Consider the following 21,209-nt stretch of genomic DNA (forward strand, 5'->3'; position numbering starts at 1 on the left):
TGTGTGTGTGTGTGTGTGTGTGTGTGTGTGTGTGTGTGTGTGTGTGTAAATAATTTCTTTTTGAGGAAGGATCTTTCTATCTTGCCCAGGACAGAAGCACAGCAGTCATTCATGGGCCCAAACTCACTGCTGATAAACGCTGAAGCTTTAACCTATTCTGTTTCCCAGCTGGGTTTTATTTCTTCTTTCTTAGGCAGCCTGCTAAGCAGCTAGGTGGTACAGTGGATAGAGTGCCTAGACTGAACTCAGGAAGACTCATTTTCCTGAATTCAAATCTGGCTTTAGATGCTTATTTAGCTATGTGACCCTGGGCAAGTCATTGAACCCTGTTTGCCTCAGTTCCCTCATCTGTAAAATGAATTGGAGAAAGAAATGGCAAACCACATCAGTACTGAGTCACAAAGAGTTAGACACAACTGAAAATTACTGACCAACAACAATAACCACAACAGGCAGGTTTGTTCCCACCTCTACCCCTACCCCAAGTCCTGGAGATTCACAGTGTTAATGCTGTGGAAACCTGTGTGGGCTTTAGACCTATAACAACCCAGAATTCACAAACTCAAGCAATCCACCAGCCTCAGTTGGAACTAGAGACATTTATCACCTTGACTGGCCAATCCATCCATTATAACTAAAATAAAGACAGAAAGAAAAAGAAAAAAAATAATTCAACACAACTAATTACCAACACATCAACTGAGTCTGACAGTATATGTAATATCTCATACCTATTGCCTCCCACCTCTGCAGAGAAGGGATAACTTATTTTCAGGAATAAACCTGACCATTAAAATTATGAAACATTAAGTTTCAGGCTTGAGTGTGAATGTATGTGTATATAGAAATAAATTCATAAATGGGAAACTTTCCGGGAGATCATAAAATGTCTTTGATGTAATACATATAATTGAAGAAAAACTAGTATATGATCAAACTGTATTTAATGTTTGACTATCATTTATGGCTTAGTATAGTAATTAGACAATATGGTGATAAATACAGTGGCTTTTTTAAATTGGGTTGTTATGAGCATAAAAAAAGAGCATTGACAGATTTTTAAGCATTTAAAAGTAGAATAGAAAAAAAAAGAAATTCAGCTAGAAATTTAGACTAACTTTTTTCAGAAATGATATGAATCACAGTTATTAAGGATAAACATATCAGGTAAAATAGAGCTTCAAGAATTTAAAAGCTAAAACAGCTTAGCAATCATGTAGGCCAGAGGAGATAAACTGTAGCCCACTGAGTATTGCCTAACCAGATTAAAATGTAATTGGGAAATATTTAACAAAATAATAAAAGTACAATAAAACATAGTGTTGACTTGTTATTTTCTAAGTCCATCTGAAGCCTCTAAGGATGAGTTTCTATTTGAGTTTGACCCCATTGATTTAGTCCAATGCCCTTCCAAGTAAGGACTTGCTTTGTCTACAGATTTTTCTATAACTATTTTAATTTCTCTAAAATGGCTTTTAATTATATTCAGTCATTGGAATATTCTTATTTTAGACATCATGGGATAAAAGAAATATTTTGTTTCTTTTCTTTTTTTCAAGATACATTTTTCATGGATGAAAGGAAATGTCATTTTCTATTAAATCTGGTTTATTAAATTTTACCTTTACTACCCACATCTTTAACTTAATCTTCACAAATGTTCATAAAATAATTGCTAGGACTATATTTAAACCACTTTAAAGAGTTATAAAGAATTTTTTTTTTACTTTTAAATCAAGAAATTCTTATGACTTGCTTGGGGCAATTAGATGGTACAATGACTTCCAAGAAAACTCATCTTTCTGAGTTCAAATCTGGGCTCAGACACTTACTAGCTGTGTGACCCTAGGCAAGTCATTTAACCCTGTTTGCCTCAGGTTCCTCATCTGTAAAATGAGCTGGAGAAAGAAACAGCAAATTACTTTAATATCTTTGTCAAAAGAATCCCAAATAGGGTCACAGAGAGACAGACATGACTGAAACAACTCAAAAACAAAACATGATTATAACACAGATTTCAAGAATAGTAGAGGAGGAGCGATATACAGAAAGATATCTTACCAATTTAATATAGCTTTGTTTTTCTTGTTGCTACCAAATCTTAGACTGTATCTACCTAAGACAACCAAACCAGATAGAAAAAGAAGTAGATCATCAGCATTTATAGCCTTTAGAAAACTTTAGATTCTACTTAGTTATCCTCACGTAGATACTGGAGTTTTGGTGACTTCCTTTCCCGTTTTCCAGTTTTCTCATAAACTGGGTGACTGAGCAAATCATTTAACTTCTCAGTGTCCATTTCTTTATCTGGAAAGTCATGATAGCTTTTATTTATATATTGCTGTAAGGTTTTCAAAGTGCTTTCTTCAAAACAACCCTGTGAAATAGTTATTATAAATAATCTTTCCCCTTTGCAGATTGAAACTCAGAGACCATAAGTAACTGATCCATAACTAGTGTTGAAGATGCACATCAAATGTCTCTGACAGAGGCGTGTTGGAGACAGCTTGAACCTGGTTTCTCTGGTTGTTAAATTCTCAATGTATGTATACCTTGTGAAACAGCAAAAGTTTTAAATGTTAATTTGTGGGTTTGTTGATTGACTAAGAAAGTGCTGAAGAAAATGTTTATGATCTAAATTAGACTTAAAAGTGGTAGACTTTGTTCCATTTTTTTTCTTTTTTTGCCTTTTTGGAGGGCAGTTGGGATTAAGTAACTTGCCCAAGGTTACACAGCTAGTTTTTTTGTATGGGTAAGTGTCTGAGGCCGGAACCGAACTCGGGGCCTCATGACTCCAGGGCCAACGCCTTACTCATTGCGCCACCTAGCCATCCCAACTTTGTTCTTTTTTTTTTTCTCCCTGGAAAGCCAGTTATTAAATATTTACTACTTGCTGCTCCTTGTCTTTTGTTCTCAATGAGTACCATGACATCAGGGAGGTGATGCCATGGACATGCAAGTGAATTACTTTCTCCTTCTGAGCCATCTAGATCCTGTGGCCAGATATAGATCTGGACAACTGGAGATGACCCAGAATGCAGTGGGGCACCTCCACCTGCATTTTCAAGCTAAGGTCTTTCACAGGTCTGAGTTTGACTGATGCAATGCCCATTCAGTGATTAAGGCTTAATAAGAAGTTAGGCAAAGAATGGCTTCTTTAAAACAAACAAACAAGCAAATAAAAACAACAACAAAAAAATCTGGGAGAGAAAGACCCTCAGGGTTTCTGGCCAAAACAAAAGCAATATTTATTAGTACTCTCAAGAACAAGGCTAGTTCTGCTATTGTACCACACTTTCTTTATTTGAGGATGTCTTAGCCTTTGTTGTGTTATGTTGTGTTACCCTTTGGCAATCTGGCAAAGATGTGAACCTTGCTCAGAATAATGTTTGTTTGTTTTCTAATACAAAAAATACATAGAATTAACCAAGGAAATCAGTTTGATTGAAACATAATTATCAAAATATTAAAACAGCAAGGTCACAGACTTCAAGGTAAGAAACCTTACTACATACTTTTATACATGTGTGTATGTATATACATATATTTATACACATGTGTATGTATATATGTATGAAATATGTACACATACATGTATGTATACTATATGCTTTGATGTGTGTATATATACACACATATGTGAAAAGAGAACCCCTCCCCTCAGCTCATGTGTTATAGTCACACAAGAGGAGATTTTAATGTGTTAATAAGGTGTAATACCTAGTGATCCTTTTATGTGGTATGAATACGTCTGATTGAGTCAAGACAGAACAACTGGCTGAGCAAACACATTAACCACATCCCTGGAGGCTGTAAATAGCTACAGCTGATATGAATTTCAGCAGTTTGAGAGTGAAAGAGATTTAGTAAATCAGGAGATGATTGTGAAGGAGACCCCTGGGGATTGACAAGACAAGAGAATTTATCTCGCTTACTCCCACCATTGTCCAGGTAGTTCTGAAGGGGAGCTCTTTTACCTATAGAAGACACAACGTGCCATGGGGAGCCCACTCCAGATAGACACTGAGGCAGAGAGAGAGAGTCACCCAAGGGAGGAAGCTGCTTCAAGGACTGTGACCCCTGGCAGCAAATAACAGAGTTCCTCTCCAAAGAACCCTCTACTCAACCACGAAAATTATCTTCCTAAAATACAAACCTGACCATGTCACTCCCCTGGTCAATTAATGGTTCCTGATAAACTCTAGGATAAAATGCAGACTTCTCTTAAATTAACATTTGAAGACTTTCAAAAACTTCCATTTTGATTTATTGTGAATTACTCTCCTCAATGAATTCTACATTCTAGCCAAATAGAGCTAATTACTTTTACCAAAACTTAACTTTTTATCTCCATAACCATTTCTTTTCTGTATTTTTTATTTTATTTTTAAAATTAAATAAATTTTATATTATTTTACTTTTGAACTCATCAAATAAAATGAACATTTCCAAATACATTGTGGAAGGGGAAAGATTGAACATGAAACTGTAAGTCTTTATTATGGATATCTTAGTGTTCCTTTGAAGTATGTAATAAAGAAGTAGCACTCAAAACTATCCTGCTTGTCCACAACTCTTTCTGACCTTCCTTCTGCATTATTTTCATTTAGGAGAAGGTGAGCCCTACCTCTCTCTAGCTCTCCCTTTCCTTCCCACATTTCCCCACCTCACTGGAAAAAAAAAGCAAAAGGAAACAATCACCACCTTGTCTCCAATATAATTCCCAGAACCTTACACACTATTGGAACTCAACAAATTCTTGGATTGAATTAGAAAGAACAAAGATTGGCCAAAATTGAAGATATTCAGCAAGGAGGATTCCAAAAAGGAATGTCTATAATAAAAAGGACATGTCTATAATATATCTCGCTGTGTGAACCTGGGCAAGGCAGCCAGTTTTCTCTTCTGTAAAATTGGCATAAAATAGCACCTTCCTTCAAGGACTGTTGTGATGTCTGTAAAGCATTTTGTATACCTTAAAGCACTATATAAATGCTAGCTATTATTTTTACATAAGTTATGTTTGATTTTTTTTTAATTATCACATTATAGACATAACTGCTAGAACATGCTTTGAATGACATGAAGTATTGTATACCTTAACTGTTACTACTTCTGCCACAGTTCTTAATCTTTATGTTTTCCTGTTTTACTTTGAGTGGGTCTTCCTTCTACTAGTATAGAGGGCAATACCTCCATTCTTTTTCAGTCTGTGTGATTTTCTTCCGTGTTTTGCATAAGCCTTCCATTGAATATCTTACTCAACACATTGGTGGTTTTCCTATGATTCTATTAATAGCACTCTGTTGCCCCTCTCCTTCATCATGTAATCAGACCAACTCTTTCTGCTTATACCTGTACATAATGATTTCCTTTTTACATCACTGTTCAGGCTCACATTATTTCTGGCAATAAACTCTGGCCTGTTCATAATCACTGGGCCTCTTTGCATTGGTCCCTTAAGCCAGCTACAGTTTTGATTCTTCTGAATTATATGAACTATAAAAACTATTCCATAGTGTTTGTTAGGTAGAATTACTGGGATATTTTTATATTTTTAATGGACTTTTGCATGATAAGAATCATCAAAAGTACTATACAGTTTGCTAGATTTTATCTGTCTCCATCTTATCTTCCTATTCATTTCTGGACCTTGGCTTATCTTTCTGCAGTGAAATATTGGCATAAATAGGCTAACGTAATGAACTGCCCATCCAAATGCATCTATAGGATAGGAGTGATTTGTATTTCTCAGCCACTTTGATTTTCCTGTATGGGTTGCTCAGGAATTGTTATTTTTGAGTATGCATGGATTTTCATTGAAGTCATCCAGTAGGATTTAACTAAAGATAGACGGCACAAAGTAATCTGTAAAAAGGAACATTTGTGTCATCATCATCTGTATAGAATCTTTTTCTCACTTGGATTTTATGCAAGATATCTTACATGACACTAGTGAACATCTTCTAAGAGCATTTGTCTCCATGCTTTTTTGCCTCATTTGATATAAAAAATGAGAGCACCCAAGAACAAATTTATATCCTATTGTTACATTAAAGTCTATGGTCTTCACATATGTATGGGATATACCTTGCTGGGAGGAGAGCCTTTAAAGTTGTGTGTTGCTCTTCAGAATCTTTATTTTTGCAATGAGATAAAAAGAAAACACTTCATACCTTCTCCCCTCTCTACTTCTCTTTCACTTGTGCCCATATCTATAAAGAAGTTCTCTGAAATAGAAAATCATCCAGGAAAGCCAGCCTGTTCTCTTTTCATATTTTCATCAAGGATACCATCAATGTGTATTTAAATCATTCTCATAAAAGTTTTATAAAGATTAGAAAGTGAACAGGTAAGTAGGTCCTCATATCTTTTTGTTTTGCTTTTTGGAGTAATAATAAAATTTGTAATCTAGTTCATTCCTTTGAAATCACTCCCTCTTTTGAATATATTGAAACTTATGAGTACACACACACACACACACACACACACACACACACAGCACACTGGGCCTGGAGTCAGAAGACCTGATTTCAAATCCAGCTTTAGACACTTACTAGCTGTATGACCCTGAACAAGTTACTTAACTTTCATTTGTCTCTGGAAAAGGAAATGGCAAACCATTTCAGTATCTTTGCCAAGAAAACCACATGGACAGCATTGGTGTTCTATGGTCCACAGGATCATGAAAGAATTGGATACATTTCTGAATGACTAAACCGCAACATATATGCATATACATGTTGAGGTTTAGTGACTTGAAGGAAGGAAATATAAAGTGACTGCTATGTGTCAGGCACTGTGCTAAGTGCTTCACGTTTAATTTTAATCTTTGCCAGTTCTGTCACAGCACATAGGGTACTGTGATAATGGAGTCGAAATCAGTTGTTTTCACTATTATCACTTAGTAAGAGAAATAGTTAAACTGAAATCTCAGACATCTGTTAGACAGTTCCATTGGTTCTAGATGTCACAGTATGATCATCTTAGGTTGGCTTCCCTTCCTTTTAGAAAGACTGACAAAGTCTCATTGCACTCAGATGCTGCCACAATTTTCTGCTATGGGGTCTTGAGACAATGGGACAATGTTCACATAAATTAGAATTATGTCTTAAAATAGATATTTTCTGTATCAGTGATAAACTTCCAATGATATTGACTTTAATTTACTTTTTTTGTTCCTCCTTTCTTTTATCTTCTTTTTTTTTTGGTAATAACCGAGCCAAATTATCTAAGCTAATGTAGCATTGCTAGAAAATGTCACGATCAGTTATATCAAATGTGACATTTTGTGGCACAAAAGAAACTTTGGTATAAAATAAACTGTGTGTAACCAGTTGTAAAGTGCCTTAGCAATAAACATCTCAAAATGGAGCCAAAGGAAAGGGCAGTTCTGTTTTGATAAACGGCAGCTTTAAACATTTCTTTCTTTAAAATTAATGCAAGGTTAAACTTTTTGGAAATTTAAAAATGCCTCCAACACTTTAGTTGGCCTTCCAATGGGAGCATTATGACCTGTTTATAGCATTCTTTCTTGATAACTAAAAGCCAATCACATGAGCTTTGACTGATCTGATTGGTGAACTCAGCCATCAAAAGGAACCTCATGAGTAAGGAACACCAGCTCTGCTCAAGCTGATGAAAAGTAAAGCATGTCAAGTCAGTCTTTTCCAAATTATTTCTTAATTTGGAGTCGTTTCAGTAATATTTGTGACAAAAAGTAATAAACTTCAGCCATCTGATCACTTGTACTTTCCAATCACTACAGCAAAGGCTTTCTTTAAAGTCCTCTTCCTTTAAAATTTACATGTAGAAGGATATTTACAATCGAGATGTATCACCAAAAAGTCTAACCTCTTTCATTTAAAGTTTTGGAATCAAGGACATTACCTACATCACATTTGTTGTTGCCAATATAGAGAGTGCTTTTCTTAAAGAATACCAAGGTCAGTCTTCTCTTTTTATGACTTTCACCAGGGACATATTTTTCTCTTATCTTACTATTTCATCAAAGCAGATATTTTCAGGTTTTAAGAACCAGTGGAAGGAAAGAAGGGAGGAAGGGAAGGAGGGAGGGAAGGAGGGAAAAAAAGAAAGAAGAAAGGAAGAGAAAGAAGGGAGGAAAAAAGGAAAGAAAGAAAAATTGACTAAGTACTATGTATCAGGAACTATGCTTAACACTTTACAAATATTATCTCATTAGCTCTTCACCACAACCCCAGAAGATTGATGTTATTATTCCAATTTTGCAGTTTAGGGAACTGAAGCAGACCGTGGTTAAGTGACTTTCCCTGGGTCACATGGCTAGTAAGTTCCTGAGGCAGGATTTGAACTCAGGTCTTCCAGAGTCCAGATCTGGCACTCTACCTCCTACCTACCCCTAATTATTTATGATCATGTAATCATAGGGTCATAAATCTAGAGCTAAACTTTAAAGAACATCTAATCCAAAGATTTTATTTTATAGATGAGTAACCTTAGTCTCAGAAAGTTTAATTATTTCCTTGAGGTTAATATAGGAAGTAAGTGGCAGAACTAAGATTTGAACTCAAATCCTTGGCCTCTTTCCACTGCACTATTATAAAACTGAGTCCTGGCTTTTTGACTAATTAAATTCAAAAAATATTTATTAAGCACCTACTATTTATGGCTCTGTAGTAGGGGTAAGGGAAAGAGTGACATTGTCTTTGCTTTCACTGAACTTGGATTCTAAAGGAGGTTATTACAGGTACAGTGATAAGCAAAGAGAAGGTAATTTGAAGTTTTTTGTTTAAAAATAAGGAAATGAAAGGAGGCTTCTACAAAGAAGTGGCAACACCTGAGCTGAGCTTTGAAGGCAGATAAGGATTCAGAGATCTGAAACAAACAGGGTGCATATTCTAGGCAAGGAGAGGAAGGGAAGGCACCTCTTGCAGGAATAGAATGCTGAATCTTGGAAACAGTTACGCTGTTTGGCAGAAGAGCAATAACGTGGAATGAAGCCAAAAGACTGAATATCCAGGAAGAATGTTAGTCAGTACCAAAAGCTCCTGAGAGTTCAAAACTGTAGAAAAGGTCAGTGGATTTAGCAGTTAAGCAATAATTTCTGACCCTTGGGGAGCACAATTTCTGTAGAGAGTTGTTGAAAGTCAGATTGCAGTGGGTGGTTAGGAAGTAGTGGCAGGGAGGGTGAATTCTGAAAATGAAATGGAGAAGAGCTATGAGTCTAGCTTGAGAGGATGACAGGATAAAGTAACAATTTTTTATTTAATTATTTAAAGATTGGGGGAAACTTTGTCATGTTTGTAGGCAAGCAGGAAGGTGAATTAGAAGGGGATATTTTGAAGATGTGAGAGAGAGAGAGAGAGAGAGAGAGAGAGAGAGAGAGAGAGAGAATGGTCAATGAACAAGGTCATAGAAGAGATAGGCAATAGGAAGAGGATCAAATCAAGGGCAAAATTGGAGCATTAGCCTTGAGAAGAAGAGTTACTTCCTTAGACTCTATAGAAGTTAAAAGTTGATAAAGATAAAGAATTCTGAGGTGCAGAGTAGGAGAGATGAAGGAATTCATGACAAATGACCACAATTTTCTCAGTAAAGCAGGAGTCAATTCAAAGTACCCCAAAAGTCTTAATTCAGTTTTAAGCATTCATGGCACTTCTTTTATTCTTTCCTGGTTGACTCTCTGACATTATTCATAGGGCCTTTCAAACTTTTTTTTTTGCACAAGTTCTAAAGCCAAATCCATATTCTCTTTCCCAACTCAATAAATTATACAGCATTTATTAAGTAAAAACTTTGCTCTGAAGCTAAACTGGCTAGTTAGAGAATCTAGCATGAACTCTACCCTCAAAATGCCCAGGGGCTTGCTCTCCTGACCTTCTGAAGCTCACAGAGTCATAGCTCTCTCCAATCTCCTTTACTTCAAACTGGAAAGAGCAAATACCAAGACCAAGAACCAAGGCCTATATTCATAGGCTGCAAGTGGACCTCTAATGGGAAGGACCCAATGATTCTCCACTCCAGCATTTTGTCTCTCCTCTCTCACCAGAACGCAACCAAGCAAGATGTTGTCAGACCAAGAGAAGTGGATCTAGATAACCAATGCCTTTTGAACTCATCCCCAGTTGCCTTAAAGATTCCACTCCACTACATGGCTAGCAGACCAGAACCAGTGTGGGGACATTTACCCATGCTCCGAATCTCTATAAGGCACTTCCTTGGCCTGTCATTGTGCCTTCCAAAGCAGGAACTCCAGTTTCTTCCATGTGGAGGATTGCATCAACCAAGCATGCTGATGCCTGCTTATTATTTCCACCGCCATCACCACCCTTACAGCCAGAGGTGTTCAGGAGTCATTTGAAACTCCTCCCAAGAGCTGATTTACACCTCAGAAATTGGAAATTGATTTATTGTTTTTATTATTATCTAGACCAGAGGTGTCAAACACTTGTGGCCCACAAGACTCTCAGGGGTCATCCAAACCAGATTAAAAAGTCATTGGAGATATTTAACAAAATAAATAAAATACAATAATACATTTTAGACTGTAAATATTCAGCCCATAGGGCTCTTTATGTATATTTTAGTGGTCTCCTCTTCTGTTTCTGTTTGACACCACCTGTCTAGACTTAAGAAATTGATGAAGAAAATGTAAAAATGCAGGTTAAACTTGAAAGTGTGTCATTTGCATTTTTTTTGGAAAGTCAGTTGTTAAACATTTACCAGTAGACTTCCGTCCCCACCCCATTAGAAAGGGAATTTCAGAGTTCAAAATCATGGAGACTGAATTCTTTTAAAGAAATAATGAGTTATAAGTGTAAAAACTCCAGCGGGTAACTAAGGTATAATGAAGGTTTAAGTCATTCCATGTAAACAGCAAAAGAATGAATATGGAAAAAGAATCATGCTGGGCCTTTACAGGAAATAACTGAGAAATTATTTAAATTATATCCTTTAAATGTAATTACTAAATGAGTTTAGTTGGCTGTTGTGTTTAATATTAAGTTTTTAATAAAACATCTAATAGAAACAAATGTAGGTAATCGGAGTTGAGGGGGTGTAGCAGCAAGCACCCCAGCATCCCCAGGGTGGCTGCCAACACAGGTTCTTACATCTGCTTTTCTAAAGGAAAGCAACTCAAAATGGGTTAACAAGTTTACTTTAATCAATCAAACATATATTATTTACCTAGTTCAGGGGGAAAAGGTCAGCACCCCAAGCTTCAGAGTATACAGACAGAAGTTACAAGAAAACAGAAAAACATATCAAGTAGACAGGCTTCCAAACTGTCCAACCATTACATCCATACCAAATCACAGTTACTAGAGAGGGAAGCATCAACATCTGGGTTTTTCAAAGCCGGGGATCTCTTAACAATGGCTGCCCAGAGTCTGATCTGGTCAAATCACTCAACACTTCTCAAAGTGAGCCCCAAAGCAGAGCCTCACATCAAGGCTTATATAGCCTTCTCCTGGCTCAGAGAATGTAAAAACCTTCTTGACCCACTGCCCAATCACAAAGTATCTCCTGAGAAAAAACCCTCCCACCACAGGCTCCAGGTGTACTTAACCTAGGGGCAGGGAAGATCTTAAAAATTGACATTCCTATAACAGGGGGTTGATGAATTAGAAATACAGAGTGTTTGCAGAAACATCAATATGAATAGAATATTAAGGTTTGAGGTGTGGTATGGAAAGGAAGACTATGAGGCAGTCACTGAGCTTCTCCAGTTTTCTCTTGAGTCTTAGAGGTCAAGAAATGAAAGCAACAAAGACTCCCTTTGCAGGAGTGAAGCTCAGAGGAGAGGGGATTGTTGAGGACTGGTGGTGAAGAATAATTCATAGTGTAGAAAATGGAGCATACTGCTTCTACTGGCTTGTTTCTTGCTGCTTTGTAGGCACATAATAAACCAAACTATGTATTTTCCTCTTTGAGGAGAATCTGACATCCATCTTCTCATTTTACTACATCTACTTGGTAACTTTTTTGTTTCATTTATAGCAAGGATGTCAGTATGGACAAGATTCAGTTCCTCTATTAGTTGAATTGTCTTATGTCACTGGAAAAATATCTCCCATTTGGAAAACCAACTGCGACTCCCTATTCCACCACTCTACCACTATCACTGCAGAAGTAGGATGAATACACAATATTTCCTTAGTAAGGAACATTTTAGTGTTGTCCTAAAATTCATAGCCTGGTGGACAGTCCTCTAGCCATAGGGCTCTCCATATTTAGTGATGTTTATCATACCAAAGCCACAATCTATAGCTAGATCAATACTTGGAAGACTGTCTAGTGTGGTGGAACTTGTTAGTGCTTATGTCCTACCCCTTTCATATATTGCAAGATGTATCCCAGGATCATTGCCATAGAACAATAATAAATTGGAGCAGGACTTTTATGGAAGAGAGAGAAAAATATGTATAACAATTTATATAGAACAATTACAAATAAACTAAAAAAACTTTTTTTTGTAATTTGAATCTCATTTTCAGCAGTTACAGAATTACAGATGTCATTAATTTAGTGATAGAAGAGATAATTATACCTGTTTATTCATCTCTGGAGAAATAATACTATGCAGAATTCATCCATGAAACTTATTTTTGAGAAATTCATGTGGAGAATAACCATATTTTATACATCTATGAAATCATGCCAACAACTTTGAGCATATTATCAGAGGATTTACAGCATATCATCACAATTACAGTGTGTTTTAGAAAGGAATCAGAACATCTCTTAAGGAGCAATTCTATTGGCACTTCTCTGAATTAGAGGTAACAAGGAACTGTTAATTAAGCAAAGATAAAAAATTATTATCATACATTCTAACAGTAAATTTGATATTTATTAGATGTATACCTTGAATAAATTTTAAATACATTATGATCCTAATGTGTTAATTAAGAAAAAAATTCAAGTTAGACTTTGGATAACTAATCTAAATGAACTGAAATCCCTTCTAAAGGAAAATACATGTATAGTTCACAGAATACACACTATAAAAGTATAAAATATTTTTTTAAAAAAGCTAACAGTAAAATGATAGAATTTTAATGTTATAAGAGACTTTCAAAAGCATCTGAAAGAGCTACTGTTTAAATGGTCTCTGAATTAAAGAAAAATAAAGCTATACAACAGTACATCTCTGCTACCGTTTCTTAATATAAGCTATAAATTTTTTGTTTTCTAAACAATTAGGTTGGCAATAAATCTATTTTGAGTATTTAAGTTAGCATATACATTTATATGTGTGTGCATATGTATAAATATATGCATATATATAAATACATGCTTATATGTGTTGTGTGTATATGGATTAGGCACCAAGAGAAATTTATTAAGGTATGCATATAAAAGAATATATAAGAATGAATTGTTTAATAAGAGGATAAGAAATCAAAGAAGAAAATGTCTTCTCAGAACACTATTATCTTTATGAGTCATAGAGAAAAAGGTAAAAATGTGGATGATTTTGTTTCTTTTTAAGAGTATTAGAACATAAAAAGGGGAGGGATAAGGAACCATTCAGAGGAAGAAAGGAAAAGAAATCATTATTGTATCATAGAAGTGCAGAAGATGAAGTATATGTAGTCATGAAAGAGTGGGTATGAAGTATGGATATTTAGTGAATTTCTATCTTCTGAACAGAAATATTGAACACAATTTCAAGCACATACACAAACACACACACACATATACACACAGATTTCATTTTGTAAATGCATTAAGCACAAAAGAAGAGACAGGGCCAAGGATGGGATAAAACAAATTGTCTAAGATGGAGGGACAGGAAATATAAAGGAATAAGAAAAATGAATTTCATTGTTGTCAAGCAAGAATTATGAAGGGAGGATTCAAAGGAAAGGAAGAAAGGGTAAGAAAATTCAAAAAAGTCCCCTCCTATCTCTGGACTCAGGGCAATTTAAGTTGTAGAGAAGGTGCCAATATTTAGTGGAAGAAAAAGTTCCTCATCTAGAGCATATGAAAATGACTATATCTTAAAAGACAGAAATTACTATTATGAAAGTATAAATCCTTATTTAAGAATTAGCTACTTGAATTCTGTGAAGCAATTGACTAAAGGTCAAAGTAAATAAATTAGAAGAAGGGACAAAAATAGATAGCAGATATTGCATGCAATTATAACAGCTCCAATTCTACACATTCAAGTGAAATATCGGTTCTGATAAAGGAGGAGGGCGCCCAGATGAGGAAGAGTCTAAATCATTTATTTCATAGAGAAGTTTAATCAGGACAAAATGGATGTCACAGGAAAGTCAAAGGCATCCCACCCTTGAAATTCCTTCCCTCACCCAAGAAACGGAAGTCCTTACCAAGAAGAGGGACATAGGAGTCCAGAACGTCAGCTTAGAGTGCAAGGTCATTTTCAATATGTTATGAAGGAGATTGAAATATCGTGAGCAGTATGCCTTACAAAACAGTGAAAAGGAACAGGGGAAAGGAACCTGAAGACAGCTTAGCAACAAATATGTATAAAAGAGAAGAGATCTGCTGATTTTTATAGTGATATTTTTTTAATTAGTAATAAGAACCTAGTACTGTGTTTTCTATGAGAAAGAAACATTAGAACTTCAGATATGATCAAAGAGAATGGTTAGAACTGAGTAAATTCATACAATCAAAGTCTATTCTAACTGTGACATAGTTTTAAGGCATGCAATGATCAATGACCTTTTTTCCCTTTAAAAAATAACGTTACAAATATCAGCAACTATTGATCCATATGGCTACTTATTCTTCTCTAGAAAACGTCTATAAGAATATATAAGAAATGTATATAAGAATGTTGTATGCATGTATCTAGGATGCCCCGGTATTGTGTGAATAAACAGGCTATGTCAGACCACATCTTTGTAGTTACGTCTTTAACTAGGAGTTATAGAGAATATATGATGTAATTCTTTCTATTGTTTATTGATTTTCAGAAAGCATTGACTTCATGTGCAAAGTGTAGCCTGAAATGTCTTTTTAAGTATGGTGGCTTCCACATTCATAAATTTATAAAAGACTTTAAAACAGAATGAAACTATGGAGAAAATTTTGTTCAATAATTCACTGACATTGAATCAATTGATTGATCAGTAAACATTTACTAAAAACCTACTATGTGAAAAGGCATCAAAAGAGGTATAAAATAGTAAAATATTCTCAACTAAATTGTTTATCAGTGTCATGGGTAACATCCTGAACAGAGTTAAAGCAAAGAGATTCCTCACTGATGACAAGAATATTCACATTCTCATATTCATAGATGATACCTCTAATTTCATCAATACTACAAAACCCCTTCATGAAATACATAGCAATGTGAAAAAAATTGGTCTAAGCATCCACACTGAAAGATTAAGTGAATAAAAAAGATTGCCCAGAAATGCAGTAGAACAGTAAGTTGCTCAAGTAATTTCATCAATAAATGTCTTGAATTATTGTTGCTGTTGTTGTTCAGATGTTTCAGTCATGTCTGACTCCTTGTGACCCCATTTGGGCTTGACAAAGATACTGAAGTGATTTGCCATTTCCTTTTCCAGCTCTTTTTACAGATGAGGAAACTGAGGCAACCAGGGTTAAATTACTTGCCCAGGGTAACACAGTAATAAGCTGGATTGAACTCAGGGAGATGAATCCTCCTGAGGCCACGCCCAGCACTCTATCCATTGCACCATCCTAACTGCCCCTTCGTCTTGAATAGATAGTGCAAATGGAGCCTGAGATGGAGTGAAATATTAAGCCATATGGCATTGGAAAAATGTGCAGTGCCCAAACTGCTTGCTGCTACAAAATACCATTAGTCTTCTAGGGGTGTAGATAGATGTAGGAATCTTGACATGTCATAACCTGGAAAGAATCAAAATTACAAGTAACCCGAAGGCCCAGGGATAGACCCATAGTGGGAGTGACTAGTTTGATTATATTACTAAGGATGATAAGGTGTGTATGAAGGACACAAATGACTGGGGAAAGAAGTGGCCTGATTATGTAGCAAGAGTGAGTGTGAATGCTATGTTGGTATTCCTGAGACCTTAAAAGAATCATAGGAAGTTCTAGAGTGTGTTATTTGGATACTCTATGGAAGATTCAAGGCAGGACATGGACAAGAATGGCCCAGGATGAGATAGATGGTGTGGAAGGGTACAGTCTGCATTGTGAAGGGAGTATTCCCAGAAAATAAATTGCAGATTCATAAAAAAATATACTTCCTTATAAAGTGTTCTGTGGTTATCTCATCTTCATTGTCTCTAAAACATAAGTTACTTGAAGATAGGAAATACGTTTTCCCTACCTTAGTATTCCTTCCACACAGCATTCAGTGTAGTTTCCTGAATACAGTCAACATTTCAAAATATTAGCTGACCCAATGTGCTCAAAATGCTTTTAAGAGGATCTCTCATACTTTTAAATATTTTTTTGGAAATGGAGCTGATAATAGCATGTAAGTTATACAGCTGGTGAACGATCTCTACATGAAGCAGAAAAGAAAATATTGGTTCTATGGTTTCTGTGGATGAGAAATATGCTAGAAAGAAAAGAATATCCTAAAGCCTAGACAGTACACACTGATTTGTTGAAAAGGAGAAACAATTCAGACCGGGACAGGCAGGGGGTTTATTATGGAGATGTCCTAGTAAGAACTCTCTGTTCCCAGGTTGATCCAGAAGAGTACCTTGTCTAAGAATAGAGCTTTAATAAATGGTTGTTGAATTAAATTGAATAAGTTGAATTGAATTAAGGATGGCAGATTGGTATTGAAGTTAAAAATCCATTGTGGGGATGAACTAATTTCTTGAGACACATTTCAAGTAGGCTGAAAGACAAGGAAGTGCCCTAGAACAAACCAATAGAAAGCTTATGATAAGTGTTTGTTAAATTATTTGTTGTGTAGCAGTGTTTTGTAGACCAATTTCTGAGGGGCTGAGAAAAATCTTCAGCACCTAGATTCGTGAGGTTTGGGGAAAAGGTCTCAGAGAGATAGCATTGCTTCTTCTCACCTAAGGAGACGCTATCACAAAATGGATATGTGCACTTGGAATACAGAGTGGGAAGAAGTACCAGGGTACATAATTTGAGCCAAGGACATGGAGAGAGAGTACTTGCTATTGTGGCCATTCCCACCATGGCAACCAGGGGCCTAAACTTTTGTCCCACCCCACCCCAGTCCCAAAAGGAGAGACTGTGACTGATGAAGTTTGTTGAGGAGGATGAGCATGGTATTGCTTTCCCCCTCTTTTTCCTTTTTACTTCTCTGCTCTCTTCCCCTCCTAAAGAGAATGAGTTCTTGTTCCAAAAATGTCTTTTTCTTTAATATTTGACCTTCTGCTAAAATTATTCCCAGTATGAGCTAGTTAAAGGATTGATTCTTACTTTTCTAGTATTGTGCTTCATTATTTGTCAAGGGGAGGGAAGAGAGAAAAGTAGAGCAGTAGCTAACAGAGTATGAGAGAGAAATGAATCAACAGAGAAGACAGTCACTATCTGAATGTTAGGACAGGAGGTACTCCTTCCCCCTTGAGGGGGGACTGAGGAACAAAATGAGAGAATAATTAGTTACATCAGTTTCCTATTTTAATAAATCTGCCAACATGGGACAAGAATTGATCCAGTTTTCTGCCTTCAAAAATAGTTGTTAGGTGATTGCTGTTAAGTTACATCATACTATGCATTGTTTTCCTACCCATGTGTGTGCAAAGAAATCTCTTTGTAGAGAGGGAGGTGAGGGAAGTGCCTAGAGGAAATGTCATGCCTGGTAGCAAGAGAGGTATTATCTGAACAGGGCCAGGTAGTACCCACAGCTAAATGAGAGTATTAAGCTTCCTCTTTATAAATCATCAAATACACAGCCAACAATAATAGTTGGGATCAATCATTTACCTAGCCAACATTGGTGTTAATTAAAATAGATGGTATAAACATAACTTAAAAAAAAAAAAAACAGGAAAATTTTGAGCAAGACGTCATTGTCCTTGAGAAGGGAAAGAGAAGCTAGAAAAAGGGAAGAGTGATGGAGAAACATCACAATACTTCCCAGCAAAAGTGATCAGTCTTTGTCCTTTCAACCATGGGGGCAGGGGTGAAACTTGCATTGTTTAAAACCCTGGATGCAATTTAAATGGCAGCCCTGTTGGCCGCAACTGTTCTCTCCATCTTAATGATAGCTCAAATCTAGCTCTAATCATGTGCCCTCTTCTAAATCTATCCCCATGTTCCCGGCATATAACTCCATCTTCTAATGTTTTCTCCTTTACTATGTATTAAAGTTATACATGTAAGGGATTAATTTTTCCATCATTGAAAGACCCTTCTTTTTAGGAGGTCATTGAAGACTTTCCTCTTCCCATAGAAATTAATCTCCAAAGTCCTGCCACAGTTGAATGACTTTCTTATGAATTCGCCAGGTAATGAGAGTCTGAACCTTCTAGATCAATACTAAGCTTTAATGAATTTCATACTCTCTCCTTTATTCAAATCTGTAGCATTTTTAGCTCCATAACCATTGCAGAGTCTGCAGATAATGAGGTATGATTAAATGGTGTACATTGGGATAAGTCAAATGGCTTGGAAATTTTATACTTCTAGGTGTATTAAAATCATATGGCATGGTACTGTTTTGTTTAAAACTGACTTTTCACATGATATATAGACTCTACCAGTAGTCTCCCACTTGGTGTCTAATGGCCTACATGGCAGATCATTCACTGCTCTTCCTTCTACTCTCTCTTAGAGTTGCTTGTTTACAAGGCAAACCATTCCGTTGCCTTTTTCCAGGCACAAGTCTAATGGCAAGTCCTATTGATACTTCATATTTATCTCCTTGTGCTAACATTTCAAGTTTATTTCATTTATTACCATGTTTATATATAGATATATATAAAGTATATATACAAATAATATATATAAATATTATAATTATATAATTTAATTATAATCAATGCTATAATTATATATAATTATAAATAAAGTATATATATATATATATAAATATATAGATATATAGGATATAGAAGTCTATCTAATCCTTTTCCCAGTTATTTCCTTCTGGTATTTACTAGGCACTCCTTCCACTATTGTTCTGTGTCAAGCCTCTTGTCCTCTGGAATGTAATATTTTTGTTTTTGTTTTATTCCACATCTGTGATTTCACTGGTATAAGTCTTCCCCATGAGGAGACAACTTCTACCATGTACTCCAGCAACTTTTCTGCAGCTTCTATTCTGGAAGAGTTTCCTGGGTCACTAAGAGATTAAGTGACTTGCCCAGGGTAAAACAATCAGTATGGGATAGAAGCAGGATTTGACCCCAGTCTTCCTACTTCTAAGGCGAGATTTTTCCAGCTTTTTTTTCTGTCACCTCTGCCAATCTGCTTTTCTTTACAGTTCAATGAGAAAATGTTCTCCCTCCTCTTTCATACTTCAGTATAAAGGCTTCTTGATCAATTTGATAGGTCTCTCACCTAACATAGTTTTCCTGGTCTTCACAAGATATGTTCCATCCCCTGCTATGAACTCCTCTTTTGGGTGTATCCCAATTCATGGTCCGGAAAACCAAATCTCATTCTTTGACAGCATTCACATGATGTTGCCTTTCCATACCCTATGTTTTCCTTTTATGTACAAAGTTATGACTTTTAGCTGGAAGATGAAAAGACCATTTGTGACTCTACATTTCCCACAAATGGTCTTTTCATTTCATCTTCCTGCTAGAAATATATTACATGTTTCTTCTGATTAAACATTCTATTTCCACATGAATCAGCAGAAATAGGCAAAAGGCTGAAAATCTGATCAGTCTTGGCAGTCTCTACATTATATCTTAGATAATAGACACCAGGAAGACATAATGCCTCTGGATTAGAGAAAGCAGTCATTGTTTTACTCAGTTATCCTCACTACATAGGTTGTAAAAAGTGAAAAATAAAACCTAGTTGAATCTCATAATTTGAGAAATGAATCGTGATGAAAATTAAAAACAAAAATAAAAATCTCTTTTTTTGACAGACTGGAATGGGGCACCTGCGTGTTACAAAAGATGGTCTCCGTCTGGAAGGGGAGTCTGAATTTTTATTCCCACTGTATGCCAAAGAAATTCACTCCAGGCTGGTAAGTAAAAAAGAAAATACTTAGAGCAATATATAGCAAGCAAAATCAAATGCAAACTTTAGTAAGTGTAAAAATGCATAATATTGTAGAGGATACTTCATATATATATATATATATATATATATATATATATATATATATATATACATACATACATACAAAATCTAGCTAAATTATCTAAAAATGCTTGGGAGTTTGGTTATGGAACTAATCTCTAGCAACTGCATTTAGATAGTAAATGAAACCAATTTTCATGTACTTCAGAATTTAAATTTGGTGGTCACTGTAATTTAGACCTGAAATGAAAACCTCAAACACAAATAATTTAAGCTTCTTTCCACTATTGCAAAGCAATTTAAATTCAAGTGATTTTGAAAGCATTCCAAATTGTCTGAGAAGCTTAAAAAGAAATCTTTTTCACAGTAGGGTATTCTTCACTAATTATAGAATATTAAGGTTAAATAGGGCCCTCTATCAGTAGATTAAACATCAGTACTGAATGGTTATGTTAATAGAGTACAGTAGGACCTTAAAAGCATATCTGCCTCAATATAATCTTCATTTGCCTCCCTGGCATTTAACTCTACCTCCAGGATAGCAAATCATGAAATTAAATTACTGTACAGTATAGTATAATGCCTTCATCATATGTTTCTGGTTTTCTTCCTGTAGCTTAATGAACAAAAATTGTAATATGAGGACTCTAGGTTACATCAGATTATTTTAAGTAAAAATTTTAAGCATCCACCACCTAGTCCTATCCTGGGATAGCCTGTGACCTTGGAGGCATTGTGAGGTCTGCTGTAGTGTTCAGCCTTATTTGTTAACCTTATAATTTATGTAGTGACCTTCAGGAAATTTGTACTGCCTGAGGGTACCCTGGGAAGCTGCTCAAGTTTCATCTATAAAATATATGCCTTTAAAAAAATAAAAAGGCCCCATGCTGCCCTCTATGATATCTCTAGAGAAGGGGCTGTGTAGGTTTTTAGAAAAGAAAAACTTTTTCCAGGTAATTGAAAAAAAAAACCACTCTATTCCTTTCTCCCATCTTTTTGTCTTAGCAAAGAACCATTGAGAAGAACTGGTTACCCATTGGTTTCCTTGCCTT

General features: G+C 35.7%; 1 protein-coding gene across 3 annotated transcripts in view; it reads left to right on the forward strand.

The window, feature by feature from the left end:
- SGCG (sarcoglycan gamma) overlaps nucleotides 1–21,209 on the forward strand; it is a 313,430-nt gene that overhangs the window by 164,784 nt on the left and 127,437 nt on the right. For all 3 annotated transcript variants that reach the window (XM_069080733.1, XM_069080731.1, XM_069080732.1), the window contains exon 3: nucleotides 20,000–20,101. In XM_069080733.1, coding sequence (XP_068936834.1) covers nucleotides 20,000–20,101 — 102 coding nt within the window. The remainder of the gene's footprint in view (nucleotides 1–19,999; nucleotides 20,102–21,209) is intronic.

The sequence above is a fragment of the Petaurus breviceps genome, unplaced genomic scaffold (genome assembly GCF_028583685.1).
Source record: "Petaurus breviceps papuanus isolate PSGF00001 unplaced genomic scaffold, PetGlider_PUasm1.0 91133, whole genome shotgun sequence".
Taxonomy (NCBI): Eukaryota; Metazoa; Chordata; class Mammalia; order Diprotodontia; family Petauridae; genus Petaurus; species Petaurus breviceps.